The 15,065-nt window shown below is 41.6% G+C and overlaps 1 protein-coding gene across 18 annotated transcripts in view; it reads right to left on the bottom strand.

Annotated features, from left to right (window-relative positions):
- Syne1 (spectrin repeat containing nuclear envelope protein 1) overlaps positions 1-15,065 on the bottom strand; it is a 477,641-nt gene that overhangs the window by 83,639 nt on the left and 378,937 nt on the right. For all 18 annotated transcript variants that reach the window (XM_052750933.1, XM_052750946.1, XM_052750935.1 and 15 more), the window contains 5 exons: positions 14,490-14,639; positions 13,341-13,517; positions 12,608-12,763; positions 6,979-7,134; positions 2,550-2,720 (listed from right to left, as the gene is read on the bottom strand). In XM_052750933.1, the coding sequence (XP_052606893.1) occupies positions 2,550-2,720; positions 6,979-7,134; positions 12,608-12,763; positions 13,341-13,517; positions 14,490-14,639 (810 nt within the window). The remainder of the gene's footprint in view (positions 1-2,549; positions 2,721-6,978; positions 7,135-12,607; positions 12,764-13,340; positions 13,518-14,489; positions 14,640-15,065) is intronic.

Raw genomic sequence — 15,065 nt, 5'->3', positions numbered from 1 at the left:
CTAGAAAATTCACAAAGGATGTCCTCCTTGCCTAAGGAGGAAGCTGGAGCAGCAGTCCAGGTACTGTCTCCCACACTGTGGCTCTTTCTAATGCTCAAAGCCAAAACCCAGGCCTCTGTGTCATTAAACATCTAGAGTGATTCTCCCAGGAACTGATAAGTGTGCCATCAGATCACAGCTTTTCTGAAAATCACCTCTAAATTCTATCTCATACAAAGAATTTTCCATGTTTTTATCACTTAACTGACAAAAAAAAAATAGCTGTACATACGCCATAGGTCAATCATTTTGGATAACTGTCCAAACCCATTCTTATCTGTTAATATTATAGGATGATTAAATTAATCTAATTAACACATCATCACCTCACATACTTAATGACTTTTGTCTAGAACAGTGGTTCTCAACCCTCCGAATGCTATGACCCTTTAATACAGTTTCTCATGTTACTATGGTGATCCCCAACCATAAAGTTATTTTCATTGCTACTTCATAACTGTAAGTTTGCTACCATTAGGAATAATAATGTAAATATCTGACATGCAGATGGTCTTAGGCAACCCCTGGGAAAGGGTCATTCAACCTCCAGGGACTCACAACCCAGAGGTGGAGAACCATTGGTCTACAACTCTCAAACTTACAGAAATAGAGTAGAATGATGGTTATTAGAGGCATGAGAAAGGAAAGGTGAGATGTTCATGGAGAATAGTTTCATCTGTTGTAGGATGGTCTGTATGTCAAATTACTCTGATTGGTCAATAAATAAAACACTGATTGGCCAGTGGCTAGGCAGGAAGTATAAGCAGGACTAACAGAGAGGAGAAAAGAACAGGAAGGTGGAAGGAGTCACTGCCAGCCACCGCCATGACAAGCAGCATGTGAAGATGCCAGTAAGCCATGAGCCACGTGGCAAGGTATAGACTTATAGAAATGGATTAATTTAAGGTATAAGAACAGTTAGCAAGAAGCCTGCCATGGCCATACAGTTTGTAAGCAATAGAAGTCTCTGTGTTTACTTGGTTGGGTCTGAGCGGCTGTGGGACTGGCGGGTGACAAAGATTTGTCCTGACTGTGGGCAAGGCAGGAAAACTCTAGCTACATTCATCTAGGCAAGAGAACTGATGCCCCTGATCTTCATGCACCAAATGGTGGCTGTGGTTAATAATACTGCATTGTATACTTTTGAAATCCCTTAATGCAAAGAGGATTTATTAGACAAGCTTGGTGGAGTCTTCTACCTAGCATCAGGGAGGGGACTAGAAGAAAGATGTTTCTCTGGACCAGGTACAACATCACATACTATAATCCTAGCACTAGAGTGGCCGAGGCAAGGGAATCGTGAGTTCCAGGTTACCCTGAGCTACGTGATGAGACCCAGTCTCATGCCTCTGTGCTGTGTTTTCCTGGAAATGTTGTTTAAATGGTAGCCTCAGTTCCTAGTAAAAGAGAAGTAGGCTATAAAAAAAATATAGTACTGTTTACCAATATCTAATTTCTTGCAAATCAAAATATTCAAGGAAAAGTCCCTTAAATCATCCCTATCTTGAGACAAATTTCAGGTATTAAATGCAGAATATGGTAATTTTAAAAGCTCTCCAAATTAAAAAAAAATGTGGTTTTCAGTTTACTATGCCCAACGTGAGTTTTAATGGTTCTTAGTAATGGCAACAAGTCTTAATTTTTAAAGAAACATTTATACATTTCAGTCTTCCTCTTCCCCAAATCCACCCTCAAAAGGCATCCCCTTATGAAAGTCTACCTAGGAGCTCAGCAACATATTCTTGCAGATGTCAAGCCAGGGATGTGGGCTATATGAAAGAAGGCATATGCTGCAAACCCCACCCCTCGAGGGCCCGCCCTGCCCAGCCCATGGTCTGTGTACGTTTAGCCCGGAAGAATGAACAGTGACAGGTCAGTGTGGCACAGTGCCCAGGTACGCGAGGAGGTGAAGACGGTGAAGACACAGGCCATGAACCTGAGAGCAGCGACCTGAGAAGTGAGCAGGAGCTGGATTTAAGACAGACAGCATCAACTGCATTCTGGGTGAATACAGCGTGGATAGAGACACAGGAAAAGCAAACAGTGAGTGCCCGAGAGAGGGTGGTGTGGTCATCGCCTTGGCCAACAGGATGCTACCGATGAATCTGAAAACTACGGTTTAAGTGTTTACAACCTGGCTGTTTTCCTTTCTGTTTTCTAGTTTCTTAGAAGATATTTGGAGAGGCAGAGTAAGGAAAGAAAGGGAAGCCACACTCGGTGATGGCAGTGGGACAGGGAAGTGGATTTGAGTAGCCAATCATCTCATTAAACATACACGTAAGTAATTTACATAACAGGATGTTAAAAACCATTTCTAGATCAGCTAGTCCAGTATTTGCTACCCACAAGCAGGTTTGATGAAGTTAAAATAAAGCAAGGAAATTAATATTTTAAATAATTAAATGCAAAGACTATAAGACAATATTTTATAATGATATTTTTACTTGCTAATTTTTTTGTTGTTTTCTTTAATGAAAAACAATGTTAAGGTGTAGTAAACTTTTTATTACCTGAAGATTGTCGACCTGAACTTGAACAGCTTCAGAGGAACCAGTCAGCAGACGGAATCGAGACAGAGCGTATCTGGCTTCCATGATGTGACTGTTGATCTCATCAAAGGCTGCTTTGTGACTGCCCCACTGGCCAAGCACGGATGTCAGCAGCATCTTTAACTGCCCAACCTTTTGGAAAGAAGAACAATTGTCATAACTACATACTACTTAGTATGATAGAACAGAAAAACATTAACTGCTGAAATACTACACTGGGGGTCTAGGCACTAAAATCAGATGAGGCTGTTGTGTGCTGCTCAATGTGGGTTTTGGGGATTGACCCTGGATCCTCTGAGAAATAAGTAAGTGCACTTAACTGCTGAGTCACCACTCCATCCCCAAAGGACTAACTTAACATTTTAATAGTGTATATTTCTTATATAAAACAATAAATGGGTTTCATAGTGACATCTGTGTTCAAGTCCATAATGTACCTTGACCATACTGATTCCTTACCACCCTCCCCTGCACATGCCTCCTTCCTCTCCCCAAATAGTCCCCTTCCAATTACATGTTATATATGCATGCATATAAAATGTAGGTTTCACATACAAAAACAAACAAAAAAGCAAAAAAACATGCAATCTTTGTCTAAGTCTGGGTTATTTTTCTTAATATGATTACCTCCAGTTTCATTCATTTTCCTACAAATGACACAATTTCATTCATCGTTAGGAAGGAACAGAACTCTGTGAACACCTGCTACAATTTCCATCCATTCATCTGTTGACAGACACGTAGGCTGAATCCATAGCTTAGCTATTGTGAATGTGCAGCAATAAACATGGGCATGCAAGTGTCTGCAGCACGTTGGCTTTGGTTCCAACGACTACATTTCTGCGCTTGTCCCTCCTCTGTATTTACTGGAACCAGAGAAAATCTTGCTTTGGACTTCTGCATTTTGTTACTAACCTAACATGGTCCTTTGAATACGGAGTAAGTACAGCGATGGATACATCATACACGTTAATCTGCATTTGGTTTCTCTACTTTTCTTTTTTCTCAACATAAAGGGAAAATGTTGAAATCAATTGGGATGCTATCTGATGGGCCACAGCATGAAGAATGTGCTGCCTCAGATGTAAGGTCCAGGCCACAGGTGCAGCAGGGGCAGGGCTGTCCTAACAAGCCCCAAAACAGACGTGAAGATGCGGGAAGAGGATCCGTGAGGTATTTTGCATAGCCTGCTTCTTCTCTGCATTGTTTGTTTTTCTTTTTCACAAGGCAATATTCCAGTGAGAGAAATGCTTAACTGATGACAATATGGCAAGTTTTTGTGGTGATTCATACAAATGCATAAAATAAAACAGATTTAAAGCTATGTCAAAGATAAAGTGGGGCTAAAGTGGAAGTCTGGTGCATGTGTGTGGATGCAGGTGTATGTGTGTGGATGTGCATGTGTGTGTGCATGCATTTGTAGATGCAGGTGTGTGTATGTGCATGTGTGTGGATGCAGGTGTGTGCATGTGCATGTGTGTGGATGCAGGTGTGTATGGATGTGCATGTGTGTGTGGCATGCATTTGTGGATGCATGTGTGTACAAGTGCATGCACATGTGTGTGCACACATGCCCTCAGCTATTTGCCCCTCAGTTCCAGTTTGCAGGATGTGGATAACTAAGCACTCAGACTCTGATGTACCGGGGACCCTTGTGACCTTGCACAGTGAGGCACAGCACTCACTGTCACACTTACTCTTCTTATCGGCAGATTGAGCACACTATTGAGGGTATTACCAAGTCTCCTTGTAGAAATTACATTTTACTGGCAGAGACTGAGGCATTCACGGGAATGATATAGTATGCTAGGAGGAGAAGCAGGCAATCCAAGGTCTCTGAGCTCAGGGCATGCCTATTGGGCTCAAGCAGAGAGTGAAACCAGTGTGGCTAAGGCCGAAAGACCTTGCAGGGTCAGAGAGACAGTGGGAAGTGTGGTCACCACCCAGCTCTGGTTTCATTCCTTGGGAGACCAGAAGCCATTGCAGGATTTTCAACACGGGGATGTTCTGATATGACTTCATTCGAACTGCCTCTTCTGGGATATTGATTGCTTAAGAGACCATGGAAATCATCCAAGCCAGAGATGGCAGGAACATAAATCAAGGTGCGAGCAACGGGGATGGGTTGGATTCTAATCTGTTCTGGGAATAGATCTGCCAACATTTCCTGATGAACTAGGTATGGGTATGAGAGAAGGCACAGAGGGCAGGGTGGCTTCAAAAGATTTCTGCTGTGGGATGTTCTGTATGTCAAATGTGTTGCTGATTGGTCAATAAATAAATCACTGATTGGTCAGTGGCCAGGCAGGAAGTATAGGCGGGACAAGGAGGAGAAAAAACTGGGAAGTGGAAGGCTGAGTTGGAGAGACACTGCCAGCCACCATGATGAGAAACAGCATGTGAAGATGCTGGTAAGCCATGAGCCATGTGGCAAGGTGTAGATTAATGGAAATGGATTAATTTAAGCTGTAAGAACAGTTAGCAGAAGCCTGCCACAGCCATACAGTTTGTAACCAATATAAGTCTCTGTGTTTACTTGGTCGGGTTTGAGTGGCTGTGGGACTGGCGGGTGTCAGAGATTTGTCCTGACTGTGGGCCAGGCAGGAAAACTCTAGCTACAAATGGCGCCCAACGTGGGGCAAGAGTTTCCACCTAAAACCTGAGAAAAAAGATTCTAAAACGGAGCTAAAAACAGTTCCTAGTTGTCTCTTTCAAGTTAGCGGCAGCCTGCTGGTTTGAGCTACTGGCGGGTTCCTAGCGTGCGTGCATGCTCGACCTGCAGTATGGTGGGAATGAGGCCTCTGCAAGTGGCACATTAAGCTGTGTGGTGGATTTAGCCTTTGCTAGTACAAAAAAAAAAAAAAGAGGTTTCTGGGCTACATGCTGCTTTGATAGAAGCATAGACCCACTATTTCTGAGAGTTGATGGCTCCCAGAGCTGGCGGAAAACGTATCACCGCCATGTTGGGAAGCTGAAGTGGGTGGAGCCAGCAGCGCCAGCTCCGTTTCAGGCTTAGAAGGCTACAGTTCAAAGCAATAGGCTCAAGCTAATATAAAAAAATAAGCCACGTAAAGATGGCTATCACACAGAGAATCTGGATTATGTTCTCTTTGATATTCGTAACTAAAGAAAAACATGTGATTGCAAAAGCTGTTGAGTTATGCCAAAATGTATATTTTAAAGGTACCTTGACTTCAAAATTTGGATGTAAGGATATGTTGCTTTGGAAAGGAGGCTCTGCTTTTGTTTCCACAGAAAGCCAGAGGCTATGGATTTGTTCCAGATTAAGATACATCAGGTTTGACCAGCCAAGACCCCCTGAAAGGTCTCCAATGACACCAAGGCCCAGATGATCCAACATCCAGAATGGTTTCAAGGCAACTGGCTCAGACGATACAGCCTCACGGACTACTCCATGATCCTAAAATTTTCTTTGTTTCCCCAGAAGATACAGCGCCCCCCTCCAGCAGGAAGTAGTAAGAGAAGCTACGCCCAAATTCCCAAATATACCAAGCTGACTTTGGAGATGTGTAAAGGTTAAAACCTTCCTTTTTAAGAAAAGAAAAGGGGAAGTGCTGTGGGATGGTCTGTATGTCAAATGTGTTGCTCTGATTGGTCAATAAATAAATCACTGATTGGTCAGTGGCCAGGCAGGAAGTATAGGCGGGACAAGGAGGAGAAAAAACTGGGAAGTGGAAGGCTGAGTTGGAGAGACACTGCCAGCCGCCATGATGAGAAACAGCATGTGAAGATGCTGGTAAGCCACGAGCCATGTGGCAAGGTATAGATTAATGGAAATGGATTAATTTAAGCTGTAAGAACAGTTAGCAGAAGCCTGCCACGGCCATACAGTTTGTAACCAATATAAGTCTCTGTGTTTACTTGGTCGGGTTTGAGCGGCTGTGGGACTGGCAGGTGAGAGAGATTTGTCCTGACTGTGGGCCAGGCAGGAAAACTCTAGCTACAGATTTCTGCTCACGCAATTGGCATGACAGAGTTGCCATTAACAGAGATGACAGCAAGAGTAGGTTTGTGGGAGAGAACTGTGGCTTACTTTAGGCATAATGGTTTGAAATGCCTGTTGGGCACAGGTTTCTCTTTCTGTCTCTATTAGAATTCTGGGAGAAACTGAAGATATGGCCAGTCTCACTGGAGAATTATCCGAGCCTAGATGGTATCTGTGACTATGAGGATGGTTCCAATGAGGAGAGTGATGTTTACAATAATGCTTATTACAGGAAACACTAGAAATTAAAAGACATTGATGAAACAGACTCAGCAATGCCAAGGGGTGACGCAGAGATTCGAGAATTATTTACTCGGTTGCTTTCAGCAGACGTCAACCCTGAGTTTCACAGGAGCAGGAGCTGGGTCTTGGGAGCAAGCCTACCTTGTGGTCTAAACTGGCCCAGGTCTGGCTCAGTTCCCGCAATGTGCTCATGACACTGCCAGAGGCCTCCTCCTTCTTGTTCTGAATCAATGCAAGTCCACTCTGCTCAATTTTCTCTACCTCCTTTTCTTTTGCTTTAATCAAATCTTCCAGTTCCTGAAAGATTAAAAAAAATATATATAGTTATTTTAAATTGTTCTATTATGGAACTCTGGGGTGCACCGAAATTGAGTCATTATAGTTTCATGTGCTAAAACCCTGCCACTAATCCAAAAAGATTACCATTCTCAAAAGAGAGACTGTACGGTGATACTTCTTCCTATACTTAAATGTTCAAAAAAAAAAAAGAAAGTCTTTTTATCCTTAGTAAATTAGCATAACCTGAAAAATATAAAATCTGATCATCTACCAGATAAAGCAATGTCATTATATATTTTTTTTCAAAAAGTTATGAGGAAAGAAATACATATCCAAAATTGCAATATGATTATATTCTCAAACCCAAACATGCTGATGCTTTAAAGTCACATGGCCTAAACCAGGACAGGATGGTCCCTGCAACTGAGACACAGTTTTGTGGCTCTTTAGTTGTGTCACTCTGTAAGTGAGGAACTTTCACTTAGTCTCAGTGTCTCCAAATGGGGACACTAAAGACTGGGAAGGAATTACTGTTATCTTCTCTTTCTCCGGTACTCTGATTTTATGCGGTTCCACAAGGCTACCGGTTTCCTGTGTCTTAAATCTCCATTTTCTTTGGAAGGCGCTTTTATGACTGTTAGAATAAAATGTTCAAAAAATAAAAAGTGAAATGAGGAAAGGCTCAGAGCTCATCCTTAAATCATACATTATAGGGGCCTGGGGTGGTGGTTTGTGGTTAAGAGCACTGACTGCTCTTCCAGAGGACCTGGGTTCAATTCTCAGCAACCACACAAACATCTAAAAAAAAAAAAAAAAACTAAAACAAAACAAAACCAGAGTTAATTTATTGAAAAGCAATCCTACCCAACTTCTATCTGAATGCCACTGAGGCTCAGTGAACCATCAAGGATTGCCTTCAACATTTTCTATAGATGGAGGGGCAAGAAATCAAGACATTCAAACTCCTTGAGGTCACAAAGCTGCTGAGGGCTGCAGTGGAAAGTGAGACTTTTTATGAGGGGCTTGTGGGGGGCCCACTAAACCCAAGTCTGTAGAGGGGTGTGAATCTCATATTGGGGTAATATGATAAACTAGGTATTAAGCTATGGTCACATGGTCAGATTCAGATACATATATCAGGAAATAAAGTGGATCTGAAAACCCTTGAGGTTAGAAGGGAGAATATTTCAAAATATTTTAAGTTCAGATAAAATTAACTATGCAAAAACAATATTTGACTTCCTCTTGATTCATCCAAATTTTAGTTGTTTTGTCTGAGTATATCCATGCATGTACGTGTATGAATATAAAAGCCATGTCAATTTGGGGTGTCTTCCCCAATCACTTATCTTCTGATACAAGGTCTCTCCCTAAACCTGGAACTCACAGATTGGGGCTTGCTGAGTAGCTGGTGTAACCAAAGATCCTCCTGTCCTCATCTTTCTAGTGCTGGGATTCCAGACACCATCACTCCCAGCTTTTATGTGAATGCTGACCATCTAAAACCAGGTCCTTAATGGTTGTACAACAAACAACTTACCAACTCAATGGATTCATATAAGGGTAAAAATATTGTAGCTGAGCAGTTATTAGTTAAGTGTTTATGAGAAGTCTCCACTAAATGAAGGACAAATATTGTGCTTATTTTGATATTATGGAAATGATTTTTATTGTTATGCCATTCTTTCATTTCTACTTTTGTCAATATTATGACAGATAACAGCATTGATAATCACTGGAGTGGGATCTAATGATTACTGAGGATAACAAGTATAGAAAATGTAATTAACTTCTCATTTTAAGATATTTCTATATTTTTCCTAAGAATGAATAACCATGCATGATCATCCCAATTCATATTTAATATGCAGTATACATTATATCTACTTACATGTTAGTATTTAATAGAGACCCACAGTAATCCTTCCTCTAAGATCCTAAGGTTGAATTACTAGAATTAAATATATCTTCATTCATCCACAGTGATAAACCTTCTCAGAGAGCAATACTAAATGGATGATCCATGAAGTATACACCTCAGAAGAACTGCCTGTACCTGGGCACAACCCATGAGCAAAGCAGGATTGAAATATATTTCTGTGCAAAGTAAAGGTGTGTTTGCCTTTCCTTTCAATAATATTTTTTAAATTGTTCTGGTTCTGATCAATGGAGGCAAAAGCCAATCCTAATATTTCTGTAACAGTAAATTATTTTCAACTTGGATTAATGCACAAATATCAGTTTTTATATTGCATTCAATCAATAAATCACCTCTAAAAGAGACTGGAAAAGTATTCAAGCTTTTTAAAACAAAACAAACCCTGAATCCAGTCACTGATTTAAGTACACTGGCTTGAATTTCATGCTGTGGGCCAAAGAAACAATTTCTCAAAAATGACAATAAATTTTATCAAGGTTTGTAGAATTGCCAATTAGGACCCGCCAGTTAGGCTATTGTGATTTACATATGATGTCCCAGAATAACTGTGTGGGCTCCTCTCTGGTCTTTCAGGTTTGAAAAAAATGGCTTTTCATTTCAATCAGGAATTGGCATCAGCATAGAGTTCTTTAAACCACAATGTAAGTTTTGTCTCTGACACTGCCTAAAGTGACCCTCTGGGAGTCTAAGACTTATGTCCCACAGGCAACAAAATTTGGCTAAACTTCTACAATATTTTTCAGATACCAATATGTCTCCCTGTTGAAAAGAAGACATATATAGGACTAGAATCAAAATAGAAAAAGAGCATGAAAGAGAAGAAAAAACTAGTGAGAAAGAGAAACTGGAAAGATGGCTTGGTGGTTAAGAGTACTGCTGTTCCAGAGGCCTGGAGTTCAGTTTCCAGCACTCATGTGAGGCCGTTCACAAGTACCTAAAACTCCAGGTCCGGGGGATGCAATGCCTTCTTCCAGCCTCTGGATACACACACACACACACACACACACACACACACACACACACACACACACACACACACAGAGAGAGAGAGAGAGAGAGAGAGAGAGAGAGAGAGAGAGAGAGAGAGATTTGGTAAATCTTTCTTTTAAGGAAGAGAAAACAAGAGAAGAGAGGAAAGAAAAGGAAGGGATCAGATGGCTACAGGATTAAACTCCAAGGAGAATGCCAACAGGCAACCTTTCAGTAGTAAAGTGACCTTGACCACGAGCCTGGGAAGCGTTCATCTTGCTGACGTTAACATGTAGGGGTTGCCTTTTAAAATTAATGGAAATATTTTAACTTTGAGGGCTCAGCAAAACTATCACTTTTCAACCTTAAAAGCAAATTTTTGAAACGCTGGCTTATTTTTCAGATTTGAGAATTTATGGTCTAAATTGGAAGTACCTCTGGCCTCCCAGAAGACACAAAATCCAATGAGAGCAGTTGACACGCACATTTGGTCTTCAGTCTTTTATACATCCATCTTCTGAAGGGAGGCATTGAAATGTTAAGTGTTTCTCACTGGACAGAGTGGGTGCGCTCCTGTAATCCCAGCACTCAAGAGGCAGAGACAGGTTGATCAGGAGTTAAAGACCAGTCTTGGCTACCTGCTGAGTTTAGGGGCCATCTTGGACTACATGGGACTCTTGCTAGGTGGTAGTGGTGCACACCCTTAATCCCAGCACTCAGGAAGCAAAGGCAAGTGGATCTCTGTGAGTTTGAGGCCAGCCTGGTCTACAGAGAGCATTCCTGGATAGCCAGAGCTGTTACACAGAGAAACCCTGTCTCAAAAAGAGCATTTTGACATCAGACATAGAGATGCAGAGTTTGGAGTTTGCCCAGCTGGTTTTCGGTCTTGCTTTGGTCCAGTATTTCCTCACTATGCTACTTTTCCTACATTTTGGAATGGTAATGTATATTTTATGACATTATGTGTTGGAAGTATGTGATCTTTTTTTTTAATTCTGATTTTATAGGTGATTATAGTTCAGAGACTGCATGAGTCTCAGAAGAGACTGGACTTCGAACTTTTAAGCATTGTTGAGACTGTGATAGACTATGGGGACTTTTGAAGTTGGACTAAATGCATTTTTGCATTGTGATATTGTTACAAGCTTATGGGGGCCAGGAAATGGAATGTGGTAGTTTGAATGTAATTGACCCCCCATAAGCTCATAGAAAATGGCACTATTAGAAAGTGTGGTCTTAGCCAGGCGGTGGTGGCGCACGCCTTTAATCCCAGCACTCGGGAGGCAGAGCCAGGCGGATCTCTGTGAGTTGGAGGCCAGCCTGGGCTGCCAAGTGAGTTCCAGGAAAGGCACAAAGCTACACAGAGAAATCTTGTCTCGAACAACCAAAAAAAAAAAAAAAAATTAACAGAAAGTGTGGTCTTGTTGAAGTAGGTGTAACCTTGTTGGAGGAAGTGTGTCACTGTGGGGGCGGGCTTTGAGGTCTCTTTTGCTCAAGCTTCCCTCAGTGTGATTTTCAGACCATTTCCTGTTGCCTGCAAGATGTAAGACTCTCAACTACTTTGGAGTACCATATCTGCCTGCATGGTGCTGCATGCTCCTCACCATGCTGATCATAGACTAAACCTCTGAAATTGTAAGCCAGTCCCTATTAAATGTTTTCCTTTATAAGAGTTGCCATGGTCAGGGTGTCTCTTCACAGCAATAGAAACCCTAAGACAAGGTCCTAGAAAAAGAACTGGGTAAATAAGTGTAAATCATTAGTGCTGGTAGGAGACTAAGTAAATGTTCTTTGACAATTATAATTAATTTAAAATGTAACTTGGATTTTTTTTAAACCTCAGTAAATATGTGTCTTTTTTCCCTTAAAAAACAAAAACAAAAAACCAAAAAACAAACCTAATAATTTCAGACAGCTTCAAAACTGAAACTACTCTTGGACCACAGGTCTCTTCTTTTTCTTAACTATCAGGCTTTGTGTGAGGGCTTAAGGTGGGCTATCACACCCAACCCGAACTTATTTGGGTCCTGGGGAACCCAAATGGATCCTCACATTTGCATGGCAAGCATTTTCCCCTCTGAGCTAAGTCCTCAGTCCCTATATTGACCTCTTTAAGGAAAAAATAATTCGTGTAAATGTATACATATATCTAAAATATTGGTAAGTATTAAATCTGATGATCAGTGTATGAGACTCTGTGTCTACTTATGTGAATATTTGATCCTTCCGGTAATATCAAAACTTTAAAAACAGGTGATGCAGCCTAATAGAGTTGGAAGAAGAAAAAAAGAAACCTAACAAGGCATGATGGTATATCACTGTAATCCTGGTGCCACGAATCCTGAGGCTGGAAGACTGAAGGTTTAAATCAGCAGTGGTTAGATAACAGAACTCCTAAAACCAAATAAACAACAACAACAAAGTGACTACCTGATCAACCTGATCATCCCCCGTAATGAAAGACAAGTGTCCGCAGATGCAATTATTAAGAACAAGTTAACCCCATAATGCTTGAACCAGCAATGCCCTCAGCACAGGCCTGAGGTGTGAGGCAGCCCTGGGAGCCATGCCTGGATACGTTACCTGACAGTCCTTCAAGGCATTCTGAACAGAAGTCTGGTCACCAATCTGCTGCTGCTCTTTCAGCTTCTTCTCCTGGTTTTCAAACCAAGCTTTCAGAGACTGTACACTGTTTTCATATTCTGACCAAGACTCCAACAAGCCTTCCAGCAGCTGGATCTAAACAAACAGAAAGACGCAAATTTCAAAAACTTTGTTCTAAAATCAAATCACTGGCACCAAAAAATTGCCCAATACAATTATTTTTTTTTTAAGTGAGGAAAGAGTTCTTGAGAAGCAATGAGCATTTGGGAAGGACTATGCTAGAAGAGCATCATGTACTTGCATGAAAATGGCCTTACAAAACCCTGCACGATAAAATTAAAATGTAAAAAATGGAATTTCTCAAAATACAGTCAATTGCATATATGAATGAAGAAAATGAAGTTTACCAAGCATCAATCAATGACTACTATTGGTAAAGAAGAGAACACTATAATCAACTGAAAGTAAAGGGGAGAAAAATAAAGAGGCATCTTAAAAAAACAAAACCAGACACACAAAATGTTCAGAGAAGGGAGGCTGTGTAAGAAAACAAAGGGCCCTAATGGTGTCCAGGGCGAGGTTACCTTCTTGGTACTGTGGGAGGCTCTCTGGTGCTTCATCTAGCCACACCCCTTGTGAAACGGTTTCCTGCCTTCCTGAGCCCATTCTCGGGGTCTGCATCCATATCAGAAGGACAGACCACCCAGCTCACCTTCTCACCCACTCGACCTTGCAAGAGCTGCCAACTTTTGTTCATTGCTCCGAGCTGCTCGGCAAAATCTGTCTTATCGCTGCGCTTGCTCTCCACATCCTGACTGCTGATCTGCAGCACTGACTGGTTTACAAAGTCTGCCGTCAGCTGCTTGCAGTTCAGGTCTATCTTGAAACCCTAAAAGAGAGGTGAGAGGTTCAGACAAGATTCTGTGTGTAAAAGTCTCAGCATGTTACCAGGAGTTGGAAAGCTTTTGCGAACCCACACGTGACTGTTATCACTCCCATGATGTCATCCAAAGGACACAGTCTTTGTTTCTTCACATGGCCTGCTAGGTTAGGGACTGGAATATGTATTCATCATGTTTATAAAGTTGTACACATGTAAATATCATATGCATGATATGTTGAAACAGGTAAATTACATCATTATCTTTCAGTGTGTTACAGTTTGAGTGTGTAATGTCCTCTATGGGCCCACGGGTTTGGACACTTGGTCCCCAGTCGGTGATGCTTCCTGAGAAGGTTATGGAACCTTAAGAAAGTGGAGCCTCAAGCCGGGCGGTGGTGGCGCACGCCTTTAATCCCAGCACTCGGGAGGCAGAGCCAGGCGGATCTCTGTGAGTTCGAGGCCAGCCTGGGCTACCAAGTGAGTTCCAGGAAAAGGCGCAAAGCTACACAGAGAAACCCTGTCTTGAAAAAACCAAAAAAAAAAAAAAAAAAAAAGAAAGTGGAGCCTCACTGGAGAACCTAAGGATGTATATCACTGGGGCCACCTTTGAGAATTTATAGTGTGGTCCCACTTCTTGCTCTCTATCTATCTCCTTCCTATGTACAGATGAAATGTGATTGGTCAGCATCCTGCCGCTGTTACCAGCCCTTTCCCTCTATTGCAAACCATATCCCCACTGGAACTGTTATCCAGAATCAACTCTTTCTTTTCTAAGTTGCTGAAGTCGGGGTATTTTGTCACAGCATCACAAAAATAACTGACACACAGTATCTGTACTTAACATTTCCACGCTTTTACTTTTGAATGTCTCTGTTCACTGTGTATAGGATATATACATTCTAAGCCCTGGTTTGAGTTTCTGAGTGCCTTCAAATGGAGGTCTAGATGTATGGAAATGAAAACCTCCATGTCCATTACCTTATATTTCTGAAGGTACTCATGGATTGCCTTGTAACCTATGGCATTCTTTATGTCCTCTTCGTCCTTCAGGATGACACTTTCCATTAGTGCGATCCAACTCATGACCTCAGAAATGGCATGGCGGGAAGGTAGCTTGTCCATCTGGAGCTGTGAGAGCCAAGACAGAATGAGTCCCGAGCACTAAAATTCAGACCAAACTTCTGGTAACACAGTGGTTCTCAACCTTCCTAATGCTGCGACCCTTTAATTCAGTTCCTCATGTTGTGATGACCCTCAACCATGAGATTATTTTCGTTGCTACTTCATAACTATAATTTTGCTACTGCCAGAAATCATAATGTAAATATCTGTGTTTTCTGATGGTCTTGGGCGACCCTGGTGAAAGGGTCTTGGACCCCCAATGGGGTCGCAAGAGAAATAACAGCCCTTTTATTTTTCAGATCTCTGAAGTTGAAACATCAGACAAACACAGTAACACTAGTCACCTAATGCTCACTCAACATCTAATGCCACAAACATTGCATAAATATTACCTAATTAATCAAAACACCAGCAAGAAAACATATTCTTACT

The sequence above is a fragment of the Peromyscus californicus genome, unplaced genomic scaffold (genome assembly GCF_007827085.1).
Source record: "Peromyscus californicus insignis strain IS unplaced genomic scaffold, ASM782708v3 Scaffold_22__1_contigs__length_63687245, whole genome shotgun sequence".
Lineage (NCBI taxonomy): Eukaryota > Metazoa > Chordata > Mammalia > Rodentia > Cricetidae > Peromyscus > Peromyscus californicus.
This window is presented reverse-complemented; position numbering and strand designations above follow the sequence as displayed.